This window comes from Callorhinus ursinus, unplaced genomic scaffold (assembly GCF_003265705.2).
Source record: "Callorhinus ursinus isolate GAN/ISIS: 27379988/994484 unplaced genomic scaffold, GSC_fseal_2.0 scaffold8, whole genome shotgun sequence".
NCBI lineage: Eukaryota > Metazoa > Chordata > Mammalia > Carnivora > Otariidae > Callorhinus > Callorhinus ursinus.
The window spans coordinates 62,062,997-62,090,633 of NW_027397070.1; the positions used below are offsets into that span (position 1 = coordinate 62,062,997).

The 27,637-nt window shown below is 51.7% G+C and overlaps 1 protein-coding gene across 1 annotated transcript in view; it reads left to right on the top strand.

Moving 5' to 3' along the window:
* RIN3 (Ras and Rab interactor 3) overlaps positions 1 to 27,637 on the top strand; it is a 121,694-nt gene that overhangs the window by 27,608 nt on the left and 66,449 nt on the right. Inside the window, exons 2-3 of the mRNA XM_025869442.2 lie at positions 9,013 to 9,208; positions 22,990 to 23,107. Coding sequence (XP_025725227.1) covers positions 9,013 to 9,208; positions 22,990 to 23,107 — 314 coding nt within the window. The remainder of the gene's footprint in view (positions 1 to 9,012; positions 9,209 to 22,989; positions 23,108 to 27,637) is intronic.

Genomic DNA, 27,637 nt, shown 5'->3' on the forward strand with positions numbered 1-27,637 from the left:
CTCCCACCCCATATCGCCTCAGCTTATGACAAGTGCTGGGATCTTGGGGGAAGGCGTGTGGGAGTTTTATGTTATTTTTTAATTATTTCAAGCGCACAGAAATCTAGGGAAAAACATAACAACGCCCTGAGTACCCATAATTGAGTTTTGTTAAATCCTGTCATTTTGCCATATTGCTTCAGAGCTCCTAAGAATAAATCAGTGGCTACAGAGCGGGCTGAAGCCACCTTCACACTCCTCCCTGGTCCCATTGCCTCCCGCTTCCCTCGGCAGTAACCGTCACCCGGAAGCTGGTGCGTGTGCAGCCACACAGGGCACACAGAACGGTCGTGTATGTTTTTACACCTAATTGTTTCCATTCTCTCTGTAATTTGCTTATTGCACTCTACATCAGGTTTGTAGAATTTTAAAACTTTCCCTTTTAATGTAACTTCAGACTCCCGGAAAAGTTACAGGATGAGTACAGCGAATTCCTGTATGTACACTCTTCACCCAGAGTCACCAATTACTAACATTTTGTCACATCTCTCTCATTTTTTTTTTCCTGAACCTTCTGAGAGCAAGTTGCAGACACTGTGTCACTTTATCCCCATATATTTTAGTGGGTGTTTCCCAAACACAAGGATATTCTCTTACCTAACCTCAGCATGGGGACCCAAGTCGGGGAATGAACAGGATTTTGATATTAAGTAGCCTTGGCTCCTGCCTTTTAGCAGCTGTGTGATAGTCCAGGGTGGATGGGATCACAGCCTGTGAACCATTCTCTTATGGATGGACATGGGTCACTCCCACTTCCTGATAACTGCCAAGGCCACTGTTAGCACCATCGTCATTGTCTCCTTGTGCTCACGTGCATCCTGGGAGGGGCTGCTGGGCCTGGGCTACAGCATGCCTGTCTCTCGTAGACTTTAACAATCATTTTGAGAGCAGGAGCACCTGTCTTCATTCTCGGTGGTGCTTTACCCTCTCAGTGCTCCGGTGGCTTTTAGGGGGCTGAGCCATGGTTTCTTGCTTATCTCGAGCCATCTCTCGCATTGCTGCCATAGCAACAGGTGTCCCTGGGAGAAAGAAGGTGTGACCGCATACGTGGTTACCCCCGCTAGAATAAAGACCTATTTGAAGTGTTACCATGTTCCAGGTGCTGCTTGATGCACATTAAGCCTGTGCAGGTGTTACCAGCTCCATTGCACGGATAAGAAAACTGAGGCCCGTAAGGGTTCAATACCTTGCCCTCGGTCACTTGGCCAGGGCATGGCAGGGGCTGGGACAGAGACTGAATGAGTCCTAGTTCTTCACCCTTGCACTGTGCAGGGTGTCCCTTCCTGTCTGTGCAGGAGTCATTTCCCTGAGGAGCAGTCTACACGGGGGACGAGAAAAAGGATGGGGTGTTGGGAGCAGCCATGAGCAACGGTCCTGTCTCCCCTGGAGTGTTGAGGCATGACTGGTTCTCGGGGCCACCAGAGCCACAGACAGGGAAACTCCCCTCCAGGAACTCTAGACAACCCTGTCCCAGCTGGAGAAATAGGGGCTACTTCAAAAGGGAGGAAGGGGGCTTCGGACCTTAGAAGTTTAGGGTGGGTGCTGGAATCCGCCCAGCAATTCAATTATGGCTTTTAGAGGTTAACTCTTAACGAGTCCCATGATCATCGTCGTGCACGGAGTGCCCACTTCATACCACATACCTGCCCACCTCATCTTTGCTCCCAAGAGAAATCCTCTCAGCTGGTGGGACTTGCTCCCTATTTTACAGAAGAAGAAACTGGAGGTCATGGGGGTTGGATAAGGCGTCCAAGCCCCAACCGCGAGTATGTGCAAAGCCAGGATACAAGCCGGGCTTGGGAGATCCCCAAAGCCAACAGCTCTTCATCTCTCTGTATTCGTTTATGTGACAAACGGGGTTATTTTCACACATTATTTAAGATGGGTTTTAGTCATATAAGTAATGCTTAATCAGTATAAAGAATTGAAACAAATCCCATGAACTTCTCTGTCTTTTCTTTTTTTAAAGATTTTATTTATTTATTTGAGAGAGAGAGAATGAGAGATAGAGAGCACGAGAGGGAAGAGGGTCAGAGGGAGAAGCAGACTCCCCGCTGAGCAGGGAGCCCGATGTGGGACTCGATCCCAGGACTCCAGGATCATGACCTGAGCCGAAGGCAGCCGCTTAACCGACTGAGCCACCCAGGCGCCCGAACTTCTCTGTCTTTAATGATGTCTTACGTAGCCTTCTGGAAGTTATTTCTATGTATATTTTTATATATAAAAATATATGTGTCTGTTTGTATATATTCCAAATGACATAACAAACATTATTGAACACTCTTTCTTTGCGGTGTACTACAAGGATACAGATATGTGGGAAAATTTTTAAATTTCTTCAAGAGCTCGAAGAGGATATTGGTTTGAAGCACAAACTCTGAAGCCGAATTGCCTGGGGTTTGAAACCCAACTCTGCCATTTAATGGCTACGTGACCTTGGGTGAGCTCTTTGACCTCTGTGCCTCTGTGTCCTCATCCTTGCATGGGACTCTTCGATGTCGGGTATGCATGTCCCAAGACTGTGGTGTTTTACCAAAACCTTGCAGCTTGAAACAGCCCACATTTATCCTCTCACCTTTCTGGAGGCCGGAAGTCTAACATCAAGGGGTCAGCAGAGATGGTTCCATCTGCAGGCTCTGAGGGAGAATCCGTTCCATCCTCTCTCCTAGGTTCCAGTGGTGGCCGTCGGCTCTTGGCGCTCCTTGGCTTGAGATGTTCTGGTCCAGTGTCTTCCTCTGCCATTGCGTGGCCTTCCAGCATCTCTCCATGGCTTTCCTTCTGCTTATAAGGACACCTGCCCCTGGATTTAGGGCCCATCTTCAATCCAGCCTGATCTCATCCTTAACTTATTTACATCTACAAAGATCCTCGTTTCAAATAAGGTCACATTTTCAGGACAGACCATTTTGGGGGACACAGTGCAACCCAGGCATACAGGGGTGAGGTCAGCCGAGTTAGGGGACTGCGTGGAGTGGAGTACTTAGAACGGACCCACACGTGGTCATGCTATGGGCTCCTTGTACATCAAACAGGCAGGCTGCTGCCCTGCATTCCCAGGGCCCCTTCCCATCCGGCCCCCCATGTCACCTGTGTGCCCACGCACCTTGTGCACAGTGATCGGGCCAGCCATGATTTCTACCACTGGAGCCACATCTGGCCCCTGCAGGCCCGAGAGCCCCTGAGGGCAGGGACCAGGCCTCTCCATCTTGAGAGACCTGCTTGGTCTTGAAGATGCTTGGGGTTGGGATCCTGGGTGGGACCAAGGTGGCCTTTTGCCTGTCCTCTCCCTCCATCCCATATTCCGCTCGAGTTCTGGCTAAGTCTGCACAAGGGGGCCTCAGTTCCCCTCACAAGGAGGCATCACCGGAACTTCCCGAGCTGTGGGAGCCCTTGGGAGCTGGGAAACTCCCATGCTTTCCTTCCAAACGGGCAGTGTCGAGCCGGGCCCCGCACCCCAAGCTGTCACCCTCCCCGCTCTGACCCCACACTCGGGTGGCCCCCTGGGGCAGCCTCTCCACCCCGGAGCAGAGCTTTCCTCTTCGCACCTGTGACGGGGACACACACACCAGGCCAGGGAGTTGTGGACGTGCCGATTCACTCCTCCTCCAGGGAGCTGGTGAGAACGTGCCCCCAGATGAATCCGGTTGCTGCATCCAGGCTGGGTCCCTGCAGTGCAGGGGAAGGGTCTTCCCGAGTGTCTGACCACACCGCCTCTGGGGGGCTCAGCCTGGTGTCCAAGGACAGCTGCCCTGAGTGGAGCTCTCCTCCCCACCAGCGAGCAGAAGGAAACTGGCCGTGAACAATTTCTCTTTCCCGTGGAGTTGCTCTGAAGTTTCTGAGGCTCATTACTTTTTGCTAACGGTCCCGTTCATTACCCAAGGTTCCCGTGGCTGCCTTTGCGGGGCCTTCAGTTGGAGTTTGGCTGCTAAGGGGAGGACATGGGTGTTTGGGTCCCCTGCTCTGCCAGCAGATGCCAGTTAGAGAAGGAGCAGCTGAGGCTGGGGGAGCTTTGGGCCTTGCTCCGAGTCACGGGAGCACAAGAGCCCTGAAGGGACAAAGTGACAAGGGCACCTGCTCTGACCAGGCCAAAGAAGGGCCATGGGACCAGACCCTCTGATGCCTGAGTCCCTGCTGACATTGGGCCTTGGGTCACTTGAGCTGTCTGGGCGCCCACTTGCGACTGCACAATGCCCGTGCCGATGATGGAGCTTGGGGCTGGGCTGTCGGGCGCAAGCATAATGGCAGAGGTGGAGATACCCAGAGCTGACGCCACGTCGGGCCTTGTTTCCCTGCTGTGATTACTGGTATGGAACAGCTCTGCCTGCCGGGGACTGTTGCTGAGCCCACACAACACTTGAACTTGCGAGTTACCTCTGGGGCCAGATGTTTTCTTGGTTACACGCCAAGTGCGACACACAGACATCTACCCGGTCACTCTGATCAAATGTGCTAAGTCCTAAAATCAAGGCTACGAAGTGGAAGAATTGTAAGGCGAAGAATCCCAACTGGAAGGTTGGAATGATAGAAAAACAATAGTTAACATTTACTGAGTTGTGCGAAGCACTCAACCCACCTCTCTCTGTCTCGCTATTAGGTAAGGGTTATTCTTACCTTTTTACAGACACCTAAACTGAGGCCCAGAGAAGTAACGTAACTGGCCAGAGGTCACACACCCTAGATTCGAAACCAGGGCTTCTAATACAGCAGACAGGCTTCTTCTGGATGGGTCTTAAGGGAGGGGGAGAACTTTATCCCCAACGGTGTACTATAAAAGATTTTAAACATGCAGAAGAGTTGAAAGAATTTTGCAGGGAACACCCATCTACCCCCCCCAACTTACCCTTAATGTTTTTGTATATTTACTTCATTACATATCTATCTATCCCTCTATCTTTCCATGAATCCATCTTTTTTTTTTTTAAGATTTTATTTATTTGTCAGAGAGAGAGCATACGCAGGGGAAGTGGCAGGCCGAGGGAGAAGCAGGCTCCTTGCTCAGCAAGGAGCCCAATGTGGGACTCGATCCCAGGCAGGACCCTGGGATCATGACCTGAGCCAAAGGCAGACGCTTAACCAACTGAGCCACCTAGGCGTCCCCATCTTACTTTTTTTAATGCATTTCAAAGACAGTTTGGGGCACCCCCGAATATGTTAGCATACATATCATTAACTAGAGTTCAGTGTTTATTTCTTGTTCTTTTTTATTGTCTTGCTATAAAATTTTCGGATGATAAAATGTAAATACGTGTATCTCAGTGTACCACTTGAACGTCATACAAATGGGTTCATGTGGTATGTATTTTTGTGCACCTGGCTTCTTTCAGCACGTTCCTGGGCTCATCCATGTGGTTGTGTGGATCAGCACTTCCTATTGTGTTGGGGGATGTACCACTGTCAGCTGTTCATTCTCCCACTGATGGACACCTGGACCAGTTGCAGGCTATCATGAGTAAAACTGCTAAGAATATTCATGTACAGGTCTTTGTGTGGACATCCACTTTCATCTCTCTTGGGTAGATAGATACCCGGGACTGGATGACGGGGTCATATGATAGGTGTATGTTTAGATTTATTAAAAACTGCCTTTTTCCGAAGTGATTGTACCAATTTACATTCTTTCCAATAACTCGGGAGAGTTCTGGTTCCTTCCCACCCTCACCAACATGTGATGTTGTCACTCTTTTTAATTTTAGCCTAGAAATTCTAGTGGTTGTGTCATGGTATTTCATTGTGGCTTTAATTTGCATTTCCCTAATGACTAATGATGTCGAGTAGTCTTTCACCTGCTTATTGGCCATTCAGATGTCTTCTTGGAGGTATTTTCAAATCTTTGGCCCATTTTTAACAATGAACTTGCTTGTTCTTCGTTAGATGTATGCTTTGCAAATATTTTCTCCCTGCCTGTGGTTTGAGTATTCCTTTTCTTCATGAGGTTTTTTTGATAGGCACAAGTTTAATTTGGTATATTTAATTTATCCATCTTTCCTTTTATGGTTCTTGCTTTCTGGTCCAATCCACTAAACTTTTGCCTGCCCATTGGAGAAAATGTTGGTAACAGGGAACCTGAAGGAATCACAGGTGGACAGAGCAGCCTGAGCCTCAGGAGCACCGGGGGGGGGATGGAGGGCAGCCCTTTGTTGGGGAGTTTACATTGCAGGGTGGGGCTCAGAAAGGGAATGCGTTCAATATTAGGAGACTGGATTGGATCCTTTAGGCAGTGGGAGCCATTGAAGGTTTTAGAGCAGGAAGGGACATGATCATAAGGGAGAGATGGCATGGTACCCCTGACACTGGAGCCTGGACGGAGTTTCTCCTTGGTCACCTTGTCCTCAGGACACAGGTGGGACTTCCAGGGAACTGGGGCCAGGGAGCGGCTTCATCTCTATGGATCTTTGAAGATTCTCTGTGGGCCCAGAAGCGACCCAGGTCCCATGAGGTCTTAGTGGGCCCATTTCTTGCTGAGGAAGCTTGCATGTTGGTGTGGCCTAGTTGCTAACCAGCAGCCCAGGGAAGGCATTCATATACGTGGACTTAGAGTCAACTCTGCCAGTGGTTCCAGCATCCTTATGGGGACCCCCACACTGCCCCCTCTGACCTCCCCTCGCCCCAACCCCCTAGGCCTAGCACCTGCCAGCCCCCAGGCTTCCCCGAGGTTTCTCTCAGTCAGGTGGCCCAAAGGCCTTTGCTCTTTCCCAAATATCTGCATCCTTGTTACAGCTCAGCATGACCTGACACACTCTAGGTCACTCGATCACCTTGTTTGTCATCTGGCTCCTCTCCTAGAGATGAGGTTTGTTGTTTTTGTTTGGTTTTGTTTGTTTTTTACTCTTGTTCTTTGCTCTAACCCAGTTCCTAGAACATCTGGAGCTTGCAGGACCTCAGAAAAATATCCATAGCACAAGTGAATGGGAGGCAGACCCCCTCCTTTCTCCCAGAGCCTGTTTGTTTGATAATGGCTCTGGTTCTAAGGAGAAGTTGAGGACATTTGTCCCCAAAGCCCAGGCCCTGCCTAGGGGCACCCAATAAATGGAGGAATCTTCCGGGCCACCCCCGGCCCATTGCGCAGATGAGAAAACAGACTCAGAGGGAAAGGACTCGCCAAGGCCTAAGCCTAGTTGGTGGCAGAGAGGAAACGGGAGCTCTCACTCCCAGCCTCCACGAGAGCCCTAATCTGCCCCTGGGGGAGGCCCCCGGCCAAGTGAGGAGGTTTAAAGATGATCGGGAAGCCTTTTGGTGCCAGAAGACAGTTTTGTGTTTCCAAGGGTGGGGATTAGAGGAAACTAACAGGCCTTAGGGTGCTTCTTTTCTGGGTAATTCTGGCCTCCAGCCTCTTAACTTCTTTCCCAGAGGAGATGCTATGACTGTACTTCAGGGCCCGGGAAGAGCTTGCATCAGTATCAGCTGGGCTGCCTTGGACTTGAACTCCAAATGAGGCCCACTGAGCCCCCGTTCCACAGCCTGTGGACATCCATGGGGCCGCCATACTGCCGCTCCCGGCCCCACAGCGCCTGCAGCTGCCTCAGACCCTCCTGTTGTCCTGGTGGCCGGGCACACTTTCCAGTGTGGACCCAGAGGGGAAATCCACAAGTATCCATGCACACACAGCATCCGTGAGAAGGAAGGCTTCTCGGAGGATTTGGGAGTGGGGGCGTCAGGAGGGAATTTTTGCCAGGACCCAGCCTTTCCCTTTAGGAATTGCTGTTCCCTCCTCAGGACTTTTGGGTCTTGCAGGCCTCTGACCCCCTCTCCCCCACCACCTGGTTCCACTCTCCTGTGCCTTTAACGGGGCTCATCCTGCCCTCGTTCCCCCCAGCAGCTCCTTACAGCAACTGCTAGCCAGGGACGCGGGCAAAGAGAGGCGCTAGCCACATCTTCCTACCTGTATAACTACTTCTCTGTGTCTGATGAAGGTATTCACCCCTGCAGATACCCTGAGAGATTTAGTTCCTTGGAATCAAAACTGGCCTGCCCGTGTATGTAGGGGTCCAGTGGAGTGAGCATTTTGGGGGAGGGTCCGAGATCTCTTAAACCTGACCTCTTTACGGGTTTTTGCTCTTTCTCAGGCCTGTGACTGTCCTCCTTCCCCCTCCCTGACTGTTACATCCTTAACCCCGGTGGGCAGGGGGGGTGGGGGGGGCGGGGAATGGACAGAGAGTATTGACTGGGAGGAGACACGAGGGAGCCTTCTGGAAATGTCTGTATCAGCACAATAGAAATATAATGCAAGCCACAAATGTAGTTTTAAATTTTCTAGTAGCCACATTAAAAAAGTAAAAAGAAATAGGTGAAATTAATTTTAATAATGTTTTACTTAACCGAGTATACTCAATCTACTATTATTTCATCATATAATCAATGTAACACATTATTAATGAGCTCTTTCACAGTCTTTTTTTTGCGGATCAAGACTTCACATCTTGTGTGTATTTTACACTCACAGCAGGTCTCAATTCCGTCAACCCACTTTTACGAGCTCAATACCCCCATGTGGCTAGTGGCTGCGTTATCGGCCAGCCCATCTCTATCAGGGTGGTAGTTGCGCATATATATATATATATATATATATATATATGAGAATCTGTCTAGATGTATACTAACGACTTGTACGTTTCACTGGAAGTTATACTTCAATTTGAAAGTTTTTTAAAAAATCCTCTGCAGAGCTCTGCTCAAACGCCCCATGTGTTTCCCTGAAGCCAGCCTGGGTTGGAATTAGCTACTTCTGTTACATGGTGCTCCCGTTATATTTATCCCAATCTTCTGCTTCAGCTGGTTGCTTCTGTGTAGATCCAACTCATTTTATTATAAGCACCCTAAGGTGAAGATCATGGTTTATTTATTTTTTAATTCCCCAGAGGACTGGGGCTTCGTCGATGCTAGATGAATGAGCATGGTTTAATTGAATCTGCATTTGTTATACACAGCTCTGTGGGCTGGCCGCAGGAGGGGCTGATCATTTGATTCTGTTCTCAGTCCCATTCCAGATGTTGGCGAGGGAGAGGGAGAGGAGGATGGCGTGGGGCCTTGTCTGCCAGTCGCCCCGAAGAACTGCCTTCTCCAGCGGGGCATCAGTGTCCTGGAGAAGCTCATCAAGACGTGCCCTGTGTGGCTGCAGCTGGGTCTGGGCCGGGCGGAGGCAGCCAGGATCCTGCTGCAGGAGGCGGCTGGGGTGAGTTGGGGTCTCTTTGCCTTGTGGCTGGTGGTGGGCAGGCACAGCTGCAAGGAGCTGCCCGGGCTCCCACCTAAGCAGCTGGCCTCTGCTTTCCTTTCTTGGGCTGGTCAGCTTTTCGACTGGGGTGTTTTTTTCCAGAACTCAGGAGTGAGAGACTCGTGGGACATCTGGTTCCTGCTTTGGAGAGCAGGTGTCCCCCCTGGAGAACAGGGGACTGTGTGGCTGGCGTGGGCTGTGTGGGCACTGGGGCACTGAAGAGGCAGGACTGATGCTTGGAGAAGTCAGCCATGCATCTGGGACCAGAGGGGATCAGAGCTGGGGGGACCTGAGCAATCATATCACACCCCGTTAGTTGACGTATGAGAAGCAGGGCCTGTGTGATGGAGGCAAAAGGTTTTCTGGAGCCAGGCTCTATGAGTTGAGCCAAGGGGCTTAGATTTTTCTGAGGCTCACTTTTCTCACTTTGAAATGGGGCCGTTAGTGAAGGTACTCTGGTCCGGGTAGTGTGAGCATCACAGGGGAAGAAAGATAGGTAGATAGTGAAATGTGAGTCAGAACCCATCAAACGCCACCCACCCCACGTGTTTTCTCTTACACGCCACTTCCTTTTTAAAAAACATTGAATTTGTTTAATTATAAAAGTGACAAACATGTGTAGTCACTGTAAAAAAAAAAAAAATCAAGCTGGACAGAAGTGAAGAGTCTTCTCAAAGCTTTTGCCACCTATTCTCTTTCCCCTCATCTACTTCCCAGAAGTCTTTTTTTCGATTTTGTTTGTTATTGAGGTGAAAGTCACATCACAGAAAACGAGCCGTTTTCAAGCACGCTATTTAGTCTGTTCACAGACGCAGCACCGCTGTTTCCAAAACATTTCATCGCCCCGACATAAAGCCCCGCGTCCATTAAAGCAGCCAGGCCTCCTTCCCCTGGCCCCAGCAACCACCAGTCCGTTGCAGAAACTGTGTTTGCTCCAAGCACACGGTCTGTCTCTGCAGGCATTATCTGCAGAGTCCCCCGGTGACAGCAGCTGGGGTCCGTCAAGCACTATGTCCCAGGCACTCACCGAAGGTGTGCACACGAATCAGCACCGTGTGTGCTCACGGCAGCCCTCTGACATGGGCATTGCAAATCAGACCCATGTTACAGAAGAGGTAAACTGAGATGCAAAGAAGCTGAGTGACCTCTCCCAGGTGACTCAGGGAACAAGTGCTGGAATTTGAACCCAGGCAGTTTGGCTGCTCCTGGGCTATGTAGTACCTGCACATGCAAAGGGAATCCTACCTTTCAGCCACTGGGCTCACCTTCATTGCGGTAGGTTGTGCTGTGGGCGCTGCGTCTGGGGAAGAGTCCAAGCTCCCACATACATGGGGCTCAGGACGAGGTAAAAATCCATCAAGTAAGCAGTTGTACCTGAAAATCGGAATTACTGGAACTTATGGGCCCTCCAACAAAGTTCCAACCTCCCCTTGCCACAGAGCCCCTACCACGGGGAGTGGGGACCATAGAGGCCGGACAGCCCGCCCAGCCGAATCCTGCCGAGACCAAGGAGGGGGTCTCCTCTGGTTATGGTGGCAGGTGCCCTATGGGCCAGACCAGCCCCACTGCAGCACCAGGGGCAGCCCGGGAGTCTGCAGATCCCTCTAGAGGGGGCGAGCAGGGAGGGGGCTCCAGGGGCAGTCAGGCTGACTGTTGTCCTCAAGAAAACAAGCTCTGTTGTTTCATCTCTCCCCACCAAAAGGTTTTCTATTTTGAAAATAATATCGGGGACTCATGCCAGCGAGTGTCCCAGTCAACCTTCCCAACGTGTCCAGTCAACCAGAGAATCACCCACTTCCCTGTTAGGTTCTGAAGGGGACTTCCCGCCCTTCCGGGGGGGGGGATGCAGCTCAAAAATAGGCCCAAGTGCAAGGTTTGGATGCTGAGGGATGGCCATTTTCTGGGGCTTTCTTGGTCACTAGGGGAGGTGTGTCCTGGGCATGGAAGTAGATGCGGGTGGACAAGACAGTGAGGACCCTTCGTGGGAGAGGCAAGTGCATCTCCAGGGCAGGCTGGGCCGAGCCTAAGTCCTGACTGCTCTGCCCCCAGGGGTCAGCCCTGTCTTCAAAAAGTTTAAGATAAGCCCAAATCAAAATAACAAGAGTGGCTCTATGTGAAGATTGCTTCTTGATGCGGGACTCTGTACTGGCATTAATGCCAAGTCCTATATGATACCATCTCATTGAATCCTTTTGATAATCCTGGGAGGCCTCTGAATCTATTATCCCCAATTTACAGAGAAGGAAACTGAGGCTAAGTGGAGTGCCCTAGTTTGGGCTTCCCCAGAAGCAGACCCCAGGACAAGGATTTGAGTTCAAGTGGTTAATTTGAGAGGTAACCCCGGCGAAGCCAGCAGGGGAAACAAGACAGGGAAGGGAGGCAGCTAATAAAAGGTATGTGATCATGCAAGTTACCGCAGGCTGCAAGGGGAGCTGGATCCTGCTGGATCCTGCTGGAGCATTCTGGGAACCAGGGTGGAATACATATCTCAAGGCCATCCCACCCAAGAAACTAGCAAGCTCCTTGTCCACTGACTCCTGAGAGCCATTGGTTCAAGGCTGTGGGGTGTGAGGATCTGTGTTCCAGTACCTCCTCTCTGCCCTGAGGATGAGATCTGGCTGTGGCCAGAAAGAGATGCCAAGCTCTGGGGTGATACGGGCAGACTTCCTGGAGGAGGCAGATGCTGAGCTGGGTCCTGCAGGATGGTTGGGCAGGACTGGGTTGGGGGAGCAGAGAGGGTCTGTTGGAGAGTTGGTGGGTCTCCGAGCCAGCCCTGAGGACAACAGAATTGGAGCAGATGCACCTTCTCTTGCCTTCCCTGCCCCCTCCCTCTCTGCCTTGACCCCTGACTCTTTACATCGGTATTTTCAAGCAGAAGCAAAGCCCAGGGTTCATGCTGTGATTAAGAACGATTGGCCAGCTTTTACCCAGGGTTGTTCTTTGCACAATCTTATCTGTCTCCACCACGACTTCTGTCACGTGGTTGGTGTTGTTAGTGCCCTCATTTCTCCACCGAGGAAGTAAAGGTGAGGAGAGGCTCACTCACTTGCCTGAGGCCACACAACTAGTGAGAACAGAGTCTACGGGGTGTGACCCTCAGTGAAGGCCCTTTGCTGGGTAACTTCATCCCAGCACTGAAACTCAGCCAGGGCAATGCTTTCCTCATTTTTAAAGCTGCAGACAGGGGCGCCTGAGTGGCTCAGTCGGTCAAGTGTCTGCCTTCGGCTCAGGTCACGATCCCAGGGTCCTGGGATCGAGCCCCGCATCGGGCTCCCTGCTCCTCAGGGAGTCTGCTTCTCCCTCTGTGCCTCCCCCTGCTCATGCACTCTCTCTCTCTCTCCCAAATAAATAAGTGAAATCTTTTTTTAAAAAAAGTACTTTAAAAAAATGGGGGAAAAAAATGGTGCAGACACCACAGGTGGCCCCCAGGCTGTGAGAGCTCGAAGGGTCTTCAGAGATCGCCTGGACCCCACCTCTCCCGATGAGGAGGACGCTTCCTCCTGTCCAGAGGCGAATGGTCGGGAGACCAGGCATCTGGTTCCTTTGCCCACCCCCCAATATCTCTGTGATCTTGACCATGCCCTACCCCCTCCACCCCTCCCCATCTCCCCTCCCTGCAGCCTGCTTCTCTGATAAGGTATTGGGAACACACTGGCCCATTTTTGATTTCTGTGTATCCAGAAACAAGGCAATCAAAAAGCCGCCTTTATTCATTCTTCACCCAAATGGTGCTTTTTTTTTTTAAGTTTAATTTTAGAAATTTTAGATTTACAGAAGAGTTGCAAAGACAGTATAGTGAGTTCCTGAATACTCCTCACCCAGTTTCTGCTACTGTTAACATCTGACACTGGTAGGATACATTTGTCACAATTAATGAAGCAAGTTTGATACATTCATATGAACTAAAGCACTAAAGCCCCTAGATTTTACCTAATGTCCATTTTCTGTTGCAGCATCTCATGCAGTGCACCATCTTACATTTAGTCATTGTGTCTCCTCAGGCTCCTCTAGGCTGTGAGAGTTTTTCAGACTTTCTTTGTTTCTGATGTGGCCTTGACGGGTTTGAGGAATACAGGTATTTTAAGGTATTCTGTAGGGGGTCCCTCTCTTGGGATTTATCTGATGGTTAGACTAGGGTTATGAGTTTGGGGGCGGTGGAAGACACAGAAGTAAAGTACCTCTCTCATCACATCATGTCAGAAGTACCTACTATCAATATGACTTATCACTTACTATCCGTGTTTACCTGGATCACCCAGCCCAGGGGCTTGTCAGCTTTCCCCTCTGTAAAGTGAACCTTTCCTCCCCTTAGGCTGCCCTCTTTGGAGGGAAGTCACTCTGTATAGCCCATCGTCAAGGAGTTAGGGAGTCCTTGACTATCTACATAAATTATTTGGAGTTCTTCTGCACAAGAGATGTGTCTCATCTTCACTCATTTATTTATTACATCATTTACTTGTAGCAATGTGGACTCGTAGATATTGCCTTTCTGCTTTGGGTTATAATCCAATACTACTTTAATGATTCTGTTGCTCAGATTGTTCCAGCTTTGGCCATCAGGAGCTCCTTCGGTTGGTTCCCGTGTCCCTTTGACATACGGCCACCATTGCGCGTGTGTGTGTGTTTGGTTTTGGGGGCGCTTCCTTACTTTCTGGCACCGCATGCTCCAGGATTGTCTTGTATATTCCTTGTCCCAATCCTAGAATCAGCCATTTCTCCAAGGAGCTCCGTTTCCTTTTATTAGAGAATAATATTAGAAAGCAAGATCTGGGTGTTATGTGTGTTTATTGCTACTGGAGTGCCATGGCTTGGAGGACAACAGATAGTTTTTAATGAAAGAAATCTCTCTTAAGGTTGCTTTTCGTAGTGGGGGGTTAGCTCAAGAGTTGGAGTAGCCTGTATGGTGATACGGACCAGCCATGTAGGTGGTTCAAGGCACCTTCCCCAGGTATGAGCCCAAGGAATGCCAATTCCATTCAAGATTAGTTTGGAAGAGCATCAGTGCAGCCCCTCTCTTGCCCCTTCCGGGGCGAGGAGAGAAGCACGGTCAACAGTTCCCGCAGGTCTGTTGTCCCTTAAGCACCCTCTCTCATCTTTCCAACAGCCCTGCAGAACAGGGGGCAGCCTTCCTATTTTATAAGTGAGGAAAGTCAACTCTGATGGTAAGGAGCCTACCCTGTGTAATCGGCTGCTAAATGCCGAAGTGTGACTGGAATTCACCAACTGACTGCCTTCAAAGGCTTTAAAAATGTCTCGGCCTCATTCCCAGAAATGCTGATTTTTTTTTTTTTTTTTTTTTTTTTTTTGGGGGGGCCCAGGGTCTCAGCATTTTTTAAAAAACCCCCCGGGGGGGGGGGGGGGGTGCCCGGGTGGCTCAGTCGTTAAGCATCTGCCTTCGGCTCAGGTCATGATCCCAGGGTCCTGGGATCGAGCCCCGCACTGGGTTCCCTGCTCAGCGGGGAGCCTGCTTCTCCCTCTCCCACTCCCCCTGCTTGTGTTCCCTCTTTCTCTCTCTGTGTCTCTCTCTGTCAAATAAATACATAAAATCTAAAAAAAAAAAACAACAACAACCAAAAAAACTCCCTAGGTAATTGAGAAACTGCCCTCCATGCCAGGCTACCACTTCATTAGAAGTAATGAGAAAGGTGGGCCACATGTGTCCAGAGTGGGCTCTGGCCACTGACCCACTGGGCCACCAGCCTCCAGAGACCCGGCAGCCCCTGAGCTTCTGGCCTCTGGGAAGAACCAGCCACTTCTGTGACTGCTCCAATGGGCATGATTTGGAAAGTTTCCCCCAAGCAGCTGGAAAATAGTCCTAAAATAACCAGAGTAGAAAAGCAGACAGCTCTGGAGTGTCCAGGCCAAAAATGGATAGTAGCAGTAAAATCATTATGGTGTACTGGGCTTGGGGTTATTATATATTTATTTGGAGAGGAGGAGGGGCCTGTGGAGGCTGCGTCATTCTCTCCCTAAGCATATTCTGTCCTAGCTGTTATGGAAATCCGTTTGTCTTTCCAAAAACCCACCCTGGCTAAGGGTAGACGGGGCAAGGTTCCTACAGCCGGCTCTTCCAACCTCGTGGACTGCAGTCATTTCCCCGGGAAACTCAGTGCCAGCCTCTCAGGATCTGGGAAAGACCCCAGGACGCTGCTCTGGGAGAGTATCTTCTAGAAGAGAGGAGTCCTGGGACCCTTCAGCCCCCTGCCCTCACTAGACTGGAAAAGCCAGCTCAGAGAGGGGAAGTGACTTGCCAAAGGACACAGCAAACCAGGGGCAGAACTAGGAGGGCCACCAAATGTCCTGCCTTTCAGCCCCACACTCTGATGGCTACCCCACAGCTGTTTTGGGGGTGGGGACGGGAGAATCCTAGCTCTTCAAAGAAAACTGGACCCCCAGAGTGGGCATGGCCCAGTCAGTTTGTATAATTGCGGGAAGAGAGTTCTTCTGCTTTCTGAGAGTTTCTAATGCAGGGCACTGGGGAAGCTGACAAAAGCGGGGGGCAGAGGGGAGAGGGAACAGAAGGAGGAGATGACTCAGAGGTCAGCTCAACAAGGCACCAGACCCTGTTGTTCCCATAGAGGGGAGAGGCTGAGTGAGGACCCTGGGGCACAGCAAGATTTGTTGGCGGCCTGGTTAATCGGGGAAGACTTTTAGGAGCAGTGGGGGAGGATGGGGGAATGACTGAACTGTTCCACCCTGGGAAGCCCCCAGGGAAGTGTCCTGCAGGGGGACCAAAAGGGCCCCCGCAGCTGCACTTTTCAGCTCCTCGTCCCTCACTCCCCACGTTGAGCTTCACCCTTCACTCTACACTGATGCCTGAAGCCTGGAGCTGCTAATGAGGGTATCTGTCCTCATCCCGGGTGCCTGGTGTCTCACCGTGCTTCCTTTCTGACTCATGGAGCCGCCCATGAACCGCTGAAGATAGGAATGCTACCTTCTTGCAGGAGGGGGTTCTGTGCCATTTGTCCTCAGGACGCGAGGCAGGTAGAGGAGCCCTGGGGAGGGGGGGCACCATATACCGAGGCTTATTATGTAGCCGACATTCTACTGAAGGCACCTGCGCAGGTCTTTTAATAATCACTCGAGGCAGGAGAGCCTGGGTGGCTCAGTCGTTAAGCGTCTGCCTTCGGCTCAGGTCGTGATCCCGGGGTCCTGGGATCGAGCCCCGCATCGGGCTCCCTGCTCCGTGGGAAGCCTGCTTCTCCCTCTCCCACTCCCCCCTGCTTGTGTTCCCTCCCTCGCTGTGTCTCTCTCTGTCAAATACATAAATAAAATCTTTAAAAAAAAATAATCATTCGAGGCAACTGGGTCAGCTGGGAATGCTTTCAGTTTCAAGTAACAACAAACCCAGCCTATGGTAGCTTCAGCCGTAAAGCCACTACTGTTCATCTAATGAGAAATCTGGAGGTTGGGGTCCAGGATTAGTTTAGCAGCTAAGTGATATCCTTAGAACCCGGGGTGTTTTCACCTTTCTGTTCCCCATCTTCAAGGTGTTGGCTTTTTGGCCTCTGATTTGTCACTTCATGGTGACAAAATGGCTGCTGCAGCCCCGGCCATCTCACTCATTCAAAGGCGAGAGGTCACAGGCAAAAGGCTTTCTTCTCCTAGCAGTCTTTTTGTCAGGGAACAAATATTTTTTTTAGATGCCCTTCTGGTCACCCCCTGACTTCAAGGGAGGCTGGGAAAGGGGGTGAGTGACAAAAAGGAGCAGAATAACCCTGACTGGCTTTTGACCAAACCCTTCTGCGGGAGGATACGTTGCACCCAGATCGGAATTGGGGTCAGTTGGCAAGAAAGGGAAAAGGCTAGTTCTTGGGGAGCTGATAGCGACTGTCCCTGGCAGAAACTCTTACGAGCACATTTTCCAGAGGAAGAAGCAGCCCCAGGGAGACCACACAGCTCAGAGTAGCCGAGCTAAGGACCGAACTCAGAGCATCTGGCCCCAGAGGCCGCAGGCCAAAGTCGTACATGGAAGGGCCCCAAGGCCCACTGCTCTGAGCGTTCCCCTTTCCCTCTCTTTCTGTTGGTCCTCCCCCCATACTTTTCCCATCTGTACAATGGGGTAAAATACTCCAAGCCCCAGGGAGAGAGTTGGTGCAAAGTACCGAAAACATCTAGCCTGATGCCTGGCATACAACGCATGCTCAGCTGACACTCAGTGGGTGGGTTAGGTTGGAGGATGTGACCTGCGGTGGTCACAAACTTGACCTGAAGGTCACCGACCTTGCGTTCTTGTCCTGGTTCTGCCACTAACGACTGACGTGGCCTCAGGAGGTCTCTGTCATTTCTGGCTCTTGGTTCCTCTGGCTGGAGAGTGGGGAGCTGGGCACATCACCGGCTTTCAGACTCCCCCCGCCCCGAGCTCTGGGGACCCCTCCGCAGCACCTCCTAGAAGGAAGAGAGGAGCAGGTACCCAAAGGATGGGGCCCCTGTCCATACACCTGGTGGCTCTATCATTAGTGACTATTACAGAACAAATCACTTCAAACTTCAGTGGCTTAAAACGGCCACCATTTGATTTGCTCACGATTCTGTGGGTTAGCAGTTTGGGCTGGGTTCTGCTGAGCAGCTCTACTGCTGGTCTCACCTGGGGTCAGTCATGCAGCCGCACTCAGCCGGCAGCTCGGCTGGGGCTGGCTGGCCTGAGGTGGGCCTACTCACTTGGTTGGGGTGGGCTGCTGGCTGGGCCATGTGATTCCAGCGGACTTACTCCGGGGTCTTCACGTGACAGCTATGGTCCCAAAGGGTGAGCGTGGAGGCTGACCTGCCTCTTACAGCCTAGGCTCAGAACCCCACAGTGCCCTATGCGCTGCATTCTTTTGGTCAAAGCAAATCCCAAGGCTACCCCTTCCAGATGTGGGGAAATCTGATGCGAGAAGCTGCAAGGAATTTGTGGCCATATTTAATCTACCACACGGGAGAATGATCTGTGAGTCCCTTTTTCCTATCTCTCCCTCTGGAAAAAGATACATAGGAATCATCTTGCTAATAATTATTTATTTATCAAATGAGATTATGCATATAAAAATCTTAGCGTGTGGTTTAGTGCTCAGTAAATGAGAGCAGTCCACTCTAACAATAAAGATCGTAAGTACTTTTTATTAAGTGCACACTCGGTGTCAGGCCTTTGATATACACAGTCAGCAATTCTCCCAGCAACCCTGAAAGATGGATATTATCATTCTCATGCTCACATGAAGAGATTGAGACCCGGAAGACTCAAGGCAGCTCGTCCATGGATCCACAGCTAGTGCGTAGTGGGGCTGGGATTTGGGTCCCCCTGCATCTCTCAAAAGCTAGCCACAGGGGGTAGAAAGAGAAGCCAAGGGGGCTTGAAGAATTTGCCCATGGAACCCCCAAGGGTGTTGGAGCAAGAGCACTGGGCGGCCCACCCAGCCCTTCAGCCTCCTGTGCACTCATCTGCAACCACCATTGTGGACAGACCCTCCTTAGGGGATAGGCCAAGGCCACCCCGAGGTGGAGCATAGGAGATTCCCCATGACCTAGAAAGCCAGGGGTCACTATGCATTATTCCTTGCTTTACTACACAGCGACGCTGCATCTGGGGTGCTGTCTGGGGATCTTTCCCAAAAGAGACCCTGTGACTAGCTGAGCAGCTAAGCCTCCCCAAAGGGGAACACGGAACAGACTCTCTTGTTCCAAAGGACAGTGGCCCAGGCAGACCCTTGTCCGTGTCCCCCTTCCTCAAGGCCTACTAGGCAGGAAGGGTCAGAGGTCTCCTCCAGCTTCCCTCCCCATCCTGCCCTACTAGCTCATAGCCTCTCCCCCCGCTTCCCTCCCCCATCTTCCCCCAGTGCCTTATCTTGGCTTTTCAGATAAGAGCCCCAGGACTTGGCCATGGTAGAAGGAAGTGCCACGTGAGGCTTTGTGGCCGTGCAGAAAGGGAGGGTGTTGGGCATTCAGACTTGGGGACTGGTCAGAACCCAGCCTGGGGGACTTTCCACCCCTGTCCCCACCCCTGCCCCCCAATGAGTAGATGACACACACATGACAGCAATAAAGAAGCGAGGTGCTCCCGGTGGCACCTGGGTCTGCGTCCTGCTTTGGTGCTTCCCATCGGCATGGCCCTGGGTTTGTTCGGCCTCTCTATGCCCCGAGTCTTCCCCTGTCAAGGATGGATAGTAAGTCCCTGCCTCACGGGGCTGCAGTGAGCAGTGGGGCCAAACGTAAGGAAGGAGTGTGGCCAGAGCACAGGTGGGAGCCACTGTTCCAGCCTCGGGCTCCTTACCACTCTCCCAAGGAGACCCCTCCTGGTTCTTTTTCGCAATTAACACGAGTAGCAGACTGATCCCCAGTTCGCTACGGAGCCTGAGACTGGGAGACTGAAGAACAAAACCCAGCTGTGGGAGGGCAGGGGGCAAACGGAGAGTTAATCCTCAGGGAGCATCAGTGGAGACCCGATTACCCCACTGGGGGCTTTCCTGCGCAACCCCAGGATTTCCAACCCGGAGGGGCGGGGCTGTGGTTGGGTTCTGGTGCCGTTATCCCCACTGACAGATCAGGGAAGCCACAGAATTACCCAGGGCCACGGAGCTCATGACTGGCTGCTCGGGGCCCTCTGGGAGCCTAAGAAAGATATAGATTGTGACAGACTGACTCTCCTCCCAGCTGGAGCAGTTCCTGTCCATGGGCTCCTGTCTTCTCTTTCTCTCGGTGAGGGTGGAACACAACACCGAGGTGTCAGCAGAGTGAAGAAATCTAGAAATAAGTGCGTGCTGGGTATGCAAGAGCCAATTAGCTTGCAGGGCAGCGTCAAGGAGGTCCCCGGTTGAGGCCAGCAACCATGCTTGGTCATTGCAGTCAACCTAGGGAGAGATCAGTGCGGGTCAAAAGAGTCAAGGAAGAAGGCCAGGCCAGTAGAGGAAGAAAGAAATCTACATTGGACTGTGGCCCTGGCCCTTTGTAGGTCTCTCTCTCTCTCTCTTTCTCACTCTCTGACAAAGAGTCCATCCTTCTCATCTTCGATTCTCTTCTATTTTACTTTGAAAAAATAAAAACAGTGGGTGGCATTTGCACCCATGGGTCATGACCCACAGTTTGAGAAACACAGGCCCTCCTTCCTGTGCCATTCCTGACACTCGAGGTCGGAGAGAGGCAGCTCAGCTACGTGCATGGCCTCTGAACAAGGGACCCATCTGGGCAGGTGTCCCCATACATAGGCACCACATGTGTAAAGGGTGTGCTTTCCCTGCAAAGACAGAACCCCCCTAGTTTGGTTTCACTTTGGGGCACCAGCCTCAGCTCCCACCCCGGCTCAGGATCAAGGATCTGGGTTTGCACTGTCGGCCTTCCTGGGGGCACCACCAGCTGTGGCTCAGGCCTCCCGTCCCAGAGTTCCAGGTGGGAGGCCGTGGGGCAGCCCAGAGTTCATTCAATCCATACTCACCCCCCCACACACACACACACACTCACTCACTCACTCTGCTCCAACAACAATTCTCCAACTCCAGTGGGGTGTCCCACAATTCAACCCCATTCTGACACTACCCGGAGTGAGTGCAGGCCCCAGAAGTTAAAGGTCAGGGTCCCCAACAAGGCTGCCCAGACTTCAGGTGCCAGACAGAAGTGGAGTCCCCAGGTTGCCCACACTCACACTTCGAACTCGGCTGCAAACACGACCCCCCTTCAGGGTTGACAATTTGCTAGAATAACTGGGAACTTCCTGAAAGCACTATTTCTGTTGATCCTTTTATTCTAAAAGGGCCCAACTCAAGAGCAGCCAATGACAGGGACAAAGGAGGGGTGAGGTCTGGGGTGGGGAGGGGCACACAGAGCGCCCACACCCTCCCGCGGCAGATTCTGGGCACGTCTATGTTTTCACCAACGAGGAAGCTCCAACGGAGTCTGAGCGCCCAGGGCTTCCACTGACTTTTATCTCACAGCCCGGATGGACTAACCTGTTGGCCATCCCTGCTCCAGCTTCTCTCCCCACCGGAGGAGGTCGAGGTGGGCCTGGGAGTTCCAACCCTCTATTCTCCTGGCTGGCTCTTCTGTGACCAGACCTTCCTTTTGCCACCAGGGGCCCCCCATGAGTCACCTGTTAGTGCGAACTCAGGTATGGTTAGAAGCAGCTCATTATGAATAATAAAGGACACTTATCGCCCAGGAACGTCCAAGGGTTTTTGAAGCTCTGTGCCAGGAACCGGGGACAAGGACCAGATCTGCTTGTTACTATACTACACTCACCCACCCCCCTCACAGACTCGCCCTCGCGTTCCCTCACACACAGCTGGTCCCCACCGGCCTAGGGCGGCAGAAGGCAGCTTGACCTTGGACCTCTGAAGGAGAGGCCAGGTGACCTCTTTTCTTTGAAGCGCAGCGTGTTCCTGGGGTCAGATCAGGCTCAGGAGAACGCATCAGCTCAGGATGCCACAGCTCTGGGTAGGCAGGCATCCTCCCTGTGTGCAGAGGCATCTAGGGGTGAGCCGGCCTCCAGCTGGGTCCCCTAAGGAGGGCCACCTTCCAGGCTGGGGCACATTTGCAGGCAGCACCCCACCTGCATTTTCACCCCCAGAAGCCTTCCTCCCGTTCTCCCCTGTCCACTCGAGGTTCTCATGTTCTCTCCACCCTGCCCTGCTCCAGGAGAGGGGCTGTAAACTTTCAGCCACAGTCCAGTGACTCATGGGCTCATGGTGTCCCTGCTCCCAGAGGGACACAGCCTCTCTGGGCCAGGTCCAGGGGGTGCAGGGGTGGTGGAGTGCCAAGGGGGAATCCGAGGGGAAGGGCCTGAGCTCGAATCCCAGCTCTAGCACTTACTAACCTAGTAGTCTTGGGCATGACTTGCCTCTCTTTACCTCAGTTTCCCCATCTATAAAATGGGGATAATAATAACACTCCCCCCCCCCCATAGCTTTAGTAAAAGAACTAAGTGAGATGGAATCTAATCACCTGGGGTTAAGGCTCGAGGCAGACTAGGGAGGCAATATGTATGTGGTAGCTCCTACTAATCAATAATAATATGTTGTATTAACAATTACAATAACAAAGCAACATGATAATAGTCATCAATAACAATGGCAGAGAATTTGGAGCATCACAAAAAGGGTGGAGGACAGTGTGCCTTGGTGGGCAAAGGGAAGAAGTGGCATCTTAGTGGTTCTCCAGAGCCTCTCATGCCTGGGTCCACGTCCACGGGGATGTTGCAGTGGCTACCCAGCCTTCCCTCAGCAACTTTGGCCAGACTCCCGGTCTTCCAAGCTCCAGCCCAGGTACTTGGGGCCTGAATGGGAGAGGCTCAGACCCCAGGGTTGGGGGGAGGGTAGAGGTGAGCATACATGCTGGGGTGTGAGTTGAAAATCAACATGACTCCCCGTGCCTTAGAGCTTCACTAAGTGCGGATGCAGGACCACTACCCATATCAGAATCCGCCGATTCTGGGCCCCACCCACCCAACAGCATCCGAGGGCTGGGGCACGGGAACCTGCCTGTTAAACACCCCTGCCAAACTCTGCGTCTACAACACAAAATTCTTTGGGGAGCATTGATTTAGTTAGACCTCCTCTGTAGGCATATGAGAAATGGAGATTCAGGAGCCGGGGGACATGGGCCAGGTGATACATGGCTCTCAGGGCAGAATCCCCAGTTCTCCAGAGGAATGCTTGACTCCCCCACACTGCCTCCTTGTTTCTGGAACCTTCTGGATGACTTCCACCCCACTGTTGTCCTTCTAACCTTCACCCAAATCTTTGATTCATGGAGTTGCCCCCCTTCTTCCATTGCAGACGTTCCTGGTCCGTCGGGACAGCGGCTTGAAGCACCTGGTGCTCTGTGTCCACTTCCCTTCCCTGAACGAGGGCTCGTCCGAGGTGCTCGAATACACCGTTAAAGAAGAAAAATCGAGTAAGTACCTGTCTTCCTGTGTCGTCCCCGACCACACAGCAGCAGCAGCAGAAGATGCTACACCATGCAACCACAGACACTCCCAGCAGGCCAGAGGGGTTTAAAATTAGAAGAAGTGGGGAGCTTTCAATCCCACGAAGTTATTTGGCCGGATCTGTTGTGAACTCAGTTTATCAGTTAAGTCAGTATGAGCTTCCGCTCACACATGTCATGGCATGGTGGCTTTGCTTCCTCGTGGTCTCTGTGAAGTTTCTTCTTGTCAGCTCAGGCTGGAGAAAAGAAGAAAAGGAGAGGAACTGTCTGGGTCCCTGGTCCTAGAGACAGCTCAGCACACATGCAAACCATGATCTTAGACAAGTCACTCAACCTCCCTGAGCCTGTTTTCTCATCTGTCAAATGCACATAATGGTCGCTATTCTGCCTGAGTCACAGGGCCTTTGTGAGGGTCAAACAGGCAAGCACTTTGGAAGCCAAAAATCCCGCGTGTGCACAGGGTTGCCAGGACCAGGCCTGGGCCCCGGTGGGAAAATGTTTGGGGGACTCCGATCAAGGGCAGGTTTGTATTGCAATGTATATGCAATATATGCAATGAAAGGATCCGGGCCTCTTATGGGTATTAAAGTATTAAGCTCCAAAAAGCCTAGAAATTAGAAGAATCTGTAGAACATTCCAGGCATCAGCTTAGGTCCTCTTATAAATCCATGGGGTTATGGGAAGTTTTTTACCCTTAGTTAGAAGCAGAGTGAAAAGAGTTAAAGAAGATGATAAAATATGTATTAAGTATTTCATAAATATTATATATTCATATCACATATATAATAAATACTTGAGAGATATTTATTAAATATTTTGGACTAGTTGTTTCTCAAGAAGCACTTGGCCCAACACTGGGAGGATGCACAGATGAGTAAGCCCTGGCCTCAAGGGTCTCCCAGTCTAGCTGGGGCGGACATGATGGGGTGGGGGAGACACAGACATCAGTACTTGCTGTGCAATGTGACAAGTGTGACTGCAGAAGGACCCCTGGCTGAGGGACAGAGGGGATGCCGACCACAGCGGGAAGCATTCCAAGAGGGCCTCAAAGAGGAGAGAATGCAGGCTGGGTCCTTCGGGGTGACCAGTGGGCATTCTTTCAGTGAAAAGCGAATCTTCTAGCTCCAGAGGTGGACGAGAAAGTGAAAGCAGAAACAGGTTGCTTTTCTTGCCACAAGGGGGCCTGGCCATAGAGACCCTGATTCATTGTGTGTTCAGCACAGAGTTACTGAGTGTCACCCCTATGTCAGGAGCTGCTCCACAGTTGGGGACACAGCAGGGGACGAAACACAGCCCCTGCCCCTCTGAGCTCACATTCAGTCAGGTGGAGGGAGGAGACAATAAAAAAGTAACAATACAGGGTGACCTTGAGATGAAGAATCGCGCTGTGCAGAACGTGGAAGCGGGACGATTAGCTAGTTGCCACAATAATAACAGAAATTGTCATGGCTTAAGCCCGGAATAGTGTCCTGCTCCTGTGCAAGATTCGTCATCAGTGGGGAGGGCTCTTCCAGGGACCCTGGCCAACAGTGGCTCAGCGGCTGAGCAGGTAGACTCCTGGTTCCCAGGGTGGACTCCAGCCATGAGGAGGCCAGAAGCTCGTGGGAGGGTCTTACCAAGGTCTTGTCCAGGAAGTGGGTGTGTCACCTGTGCTTGCATTCCATTGGCTAAAACTCGGTCATATGACCACACCCAACTGCAAGGGAGACTGGGAAATGTGGTCCCGGCTTGTGCGCAGGCAGAAGCAGAGGACTGGGAGCCTGGGGAACTGTTGCGAGTCTGTAAGGCGGTAGAGTATGTGGGGTTGTTACTTTAGATAGCAAACCTCGGTGATCCCTGGTCCTGCAGAGTCCAGCAGGGAAGAAAATGTAGGGCTCTCAAAGAGGAAGGAGGGTCATAGTTTTCCCAAACCAATATACAGCGCCCTCTAATAGACTGCAGAAGGGTGAGGTTGTTTGGGGCACCTAGTGCTCTCCAAGAGCGTGGGCCCTTTCTCAGACGTTCTCAGCAGGTGCCTGGGGGTACACAGACCCCTGGGTGCAAGTTTGGCCATCAACCAGGTTCAAAGACCTGCCTGCCCAGGCCCTACTTACCTGCTAGTCCCTTTAGAAACCTCAGGGCCAGCTGTGCTCGTGAATTTCAACACCAGCCTCTGGCAAGTAGCTGAAGGTAGGCGGTGGTGATTGCTGAGCGTGCATCCGCAGATGCTCTAGAAGTGCAAGGAGGGAGATTTGTTCAAGGGCAGGCTGATAGGGGAGGCTTCTCGGAGGAAAAGGGAACCAAGCTGGACTGACAGAATGTGTGGAAGATGTGTTTTTCTCCTTTGCCCCACGCTTCTGTCCCACTTCCCTGTGCTAGACTCCAGGGCAATCACTTCTAGGTCTTTCCAATCCAAATATACCCCCTGGCCTTTTGGGACTTGGTCAGAAAGGATGCACAAGTCCTACCCAGTGGAACCAAGATTTCATGTTTGGTTGCAGTGCCTCATTTCCAATTAGGAGCCCAGGGGACAAACCAGGGCACCTGGTCATGGAGGCAGCTTACTTCCCTGGTGCATATCTTCCTGCCAGGACCATGTGGTAGAATCTCATTTCCCACTTTTAATTAATTAATTAATTAATTAATTGTATTTTAAAGATTTCTATTTGTTTGAGAGAGAGAGAGTGAGACAGAGAGAGCAGGAGCTGGATGAGGGGCAGAGGGAGAAGCAGACTCCCCGCCGAGCAGGGAGCCCGATGCAGGACTCCATCCCAGGACTCCAGGATCATGACTCAAGCCAAAGGCAGGCTTAACTGACTGAGCCACCCAGGTGCCCCTCCCACTTTTAAACTTTTAAACATTCAGTGCTCAACTTGCTGAAAAGACCATCAAAACTCAAACCAGAATTCCTTCATGTAACGTAACCCTTCCAGTCACGATTCGTGGTTATTCCCTGTGACTCCCCAGATGGCCTCTATAAGTTTGCATGTGTTTTATTTTGCTCTTTCTTTATATTATTCCACTGCTCCCCAAACCTCAGACCCCTGAACCCAGACAACATCAAGAAAGTACCAGGTAATGTGTTTCTTTTTCCATGCTGATTCGCTGCTCTGACCTGTTTGCTCCCTCTTCCTCATTCCATACCTTCCTCCTTCACATGGTGATTGAGTACAGACTGTGGAAGCCACACCACCTGTGTTTGAATCCCAGCTCCGCCTTTTACTACCTGTGTCACCTCTCCAGGCCGTACTTAACTTCTCCAGGCCTCTACGATACGGAGGATAATGGTGTCTCTCCCTTACGGTGCTTGAACGAGTTAGTGTGTCTAAAGTATTTAGGACAGGGGCGCCTGGGTGGCTCAGTGGTTAAGCGTCTGCCTTCAGCTCAGGTCATGATCTCAGGGTCCTGGGGTTGAACCCCGCATCGGGCTCTCTGCTCCGTTGGGGAGTCTGCTTCTGCCTCTCCCTTTACCACTCCCTCCTGCTCATGCTCCCTCTCTCTATCTCAAATAAATAAATAAAATATTTTTAAAAAACAGTAAAGTACTTAGGACAGTACCTGGAGCACAACAGAGGGTTATAATTATGTTTTTATTATTATTCTTATAATTATTCTTATACTATTATTAATCCTTCTGCAAGATGAAGCCAAAAGGAAGAGTGGAATGAGCCTACACAGAGGGTTCCAGGCTCTGGGTAAATCCCAACCGCCATGTGCACCCGCCTTGTAGACCCTTACGTGAAGAGGGAGCCACCAGCCTTCTGAGTCCCCTGTGGCTGCGGTGGCCGCAGTGGGGGTCAGCCTGAGAGGAAGTGGGCAAGGGGAAGGCCCAGGCCTGGACCTGGGGCCTTTTGTTGGGATTCCCCCACACTCAGGCGAAGGAGGGAGACGAGGGAATCCCCCGAATGTGGGTGGTCAGCCTCATCTGTGGCCCTGCTCCGTTTGCTTTCAACCAGAAAGGCTCCCTTCGGCCCCCTCTGTGCTTCTGTGTGCTTGGGCGGTCCTCTGGTTCCCTGTTACGAGTTTCTTTGCCAAACACCGAACCGGTCGCTGGGGCCACTGGTGCTATGGGGACAAACAGCCCTGAACTGCAGTGCTGTCGTCCGTTCGGCTTGGGGACCTCGGGGTGGGGCAGCCGCCCCTTCCAATGAGCGTCACCAGCTGCTACATCGTCAGCCCCCCTCTTGCTGCACGGAGGAGAAAAGACGGCTTCGCAGGGTCTGGGTCGCCACTTAGCTTCACAGAGAGCCTCGGAGGGCAGATGTTTCTGTGCGGCGGGTGGGGGCGGAGAGCCAGCAGAAGAGGCCCTGGGGCAGGGGACCCAGGGGACAAAGGAGCAGGGCATAGGATGGACGGAGGCTAGGCCAGCTGCCCTTTATGGCCAAAGTTAAGCACCCGGCAGAGGGCACGCGAGCTACTCTTCGTCTGCACCCTTGAAGATGGTCACGTTGACACAGTCACGCGATGGCGTTTTTTCTGCTGGCTGCTAAAAAGAAAGAAAGAGGAAGGGAGGGAGGG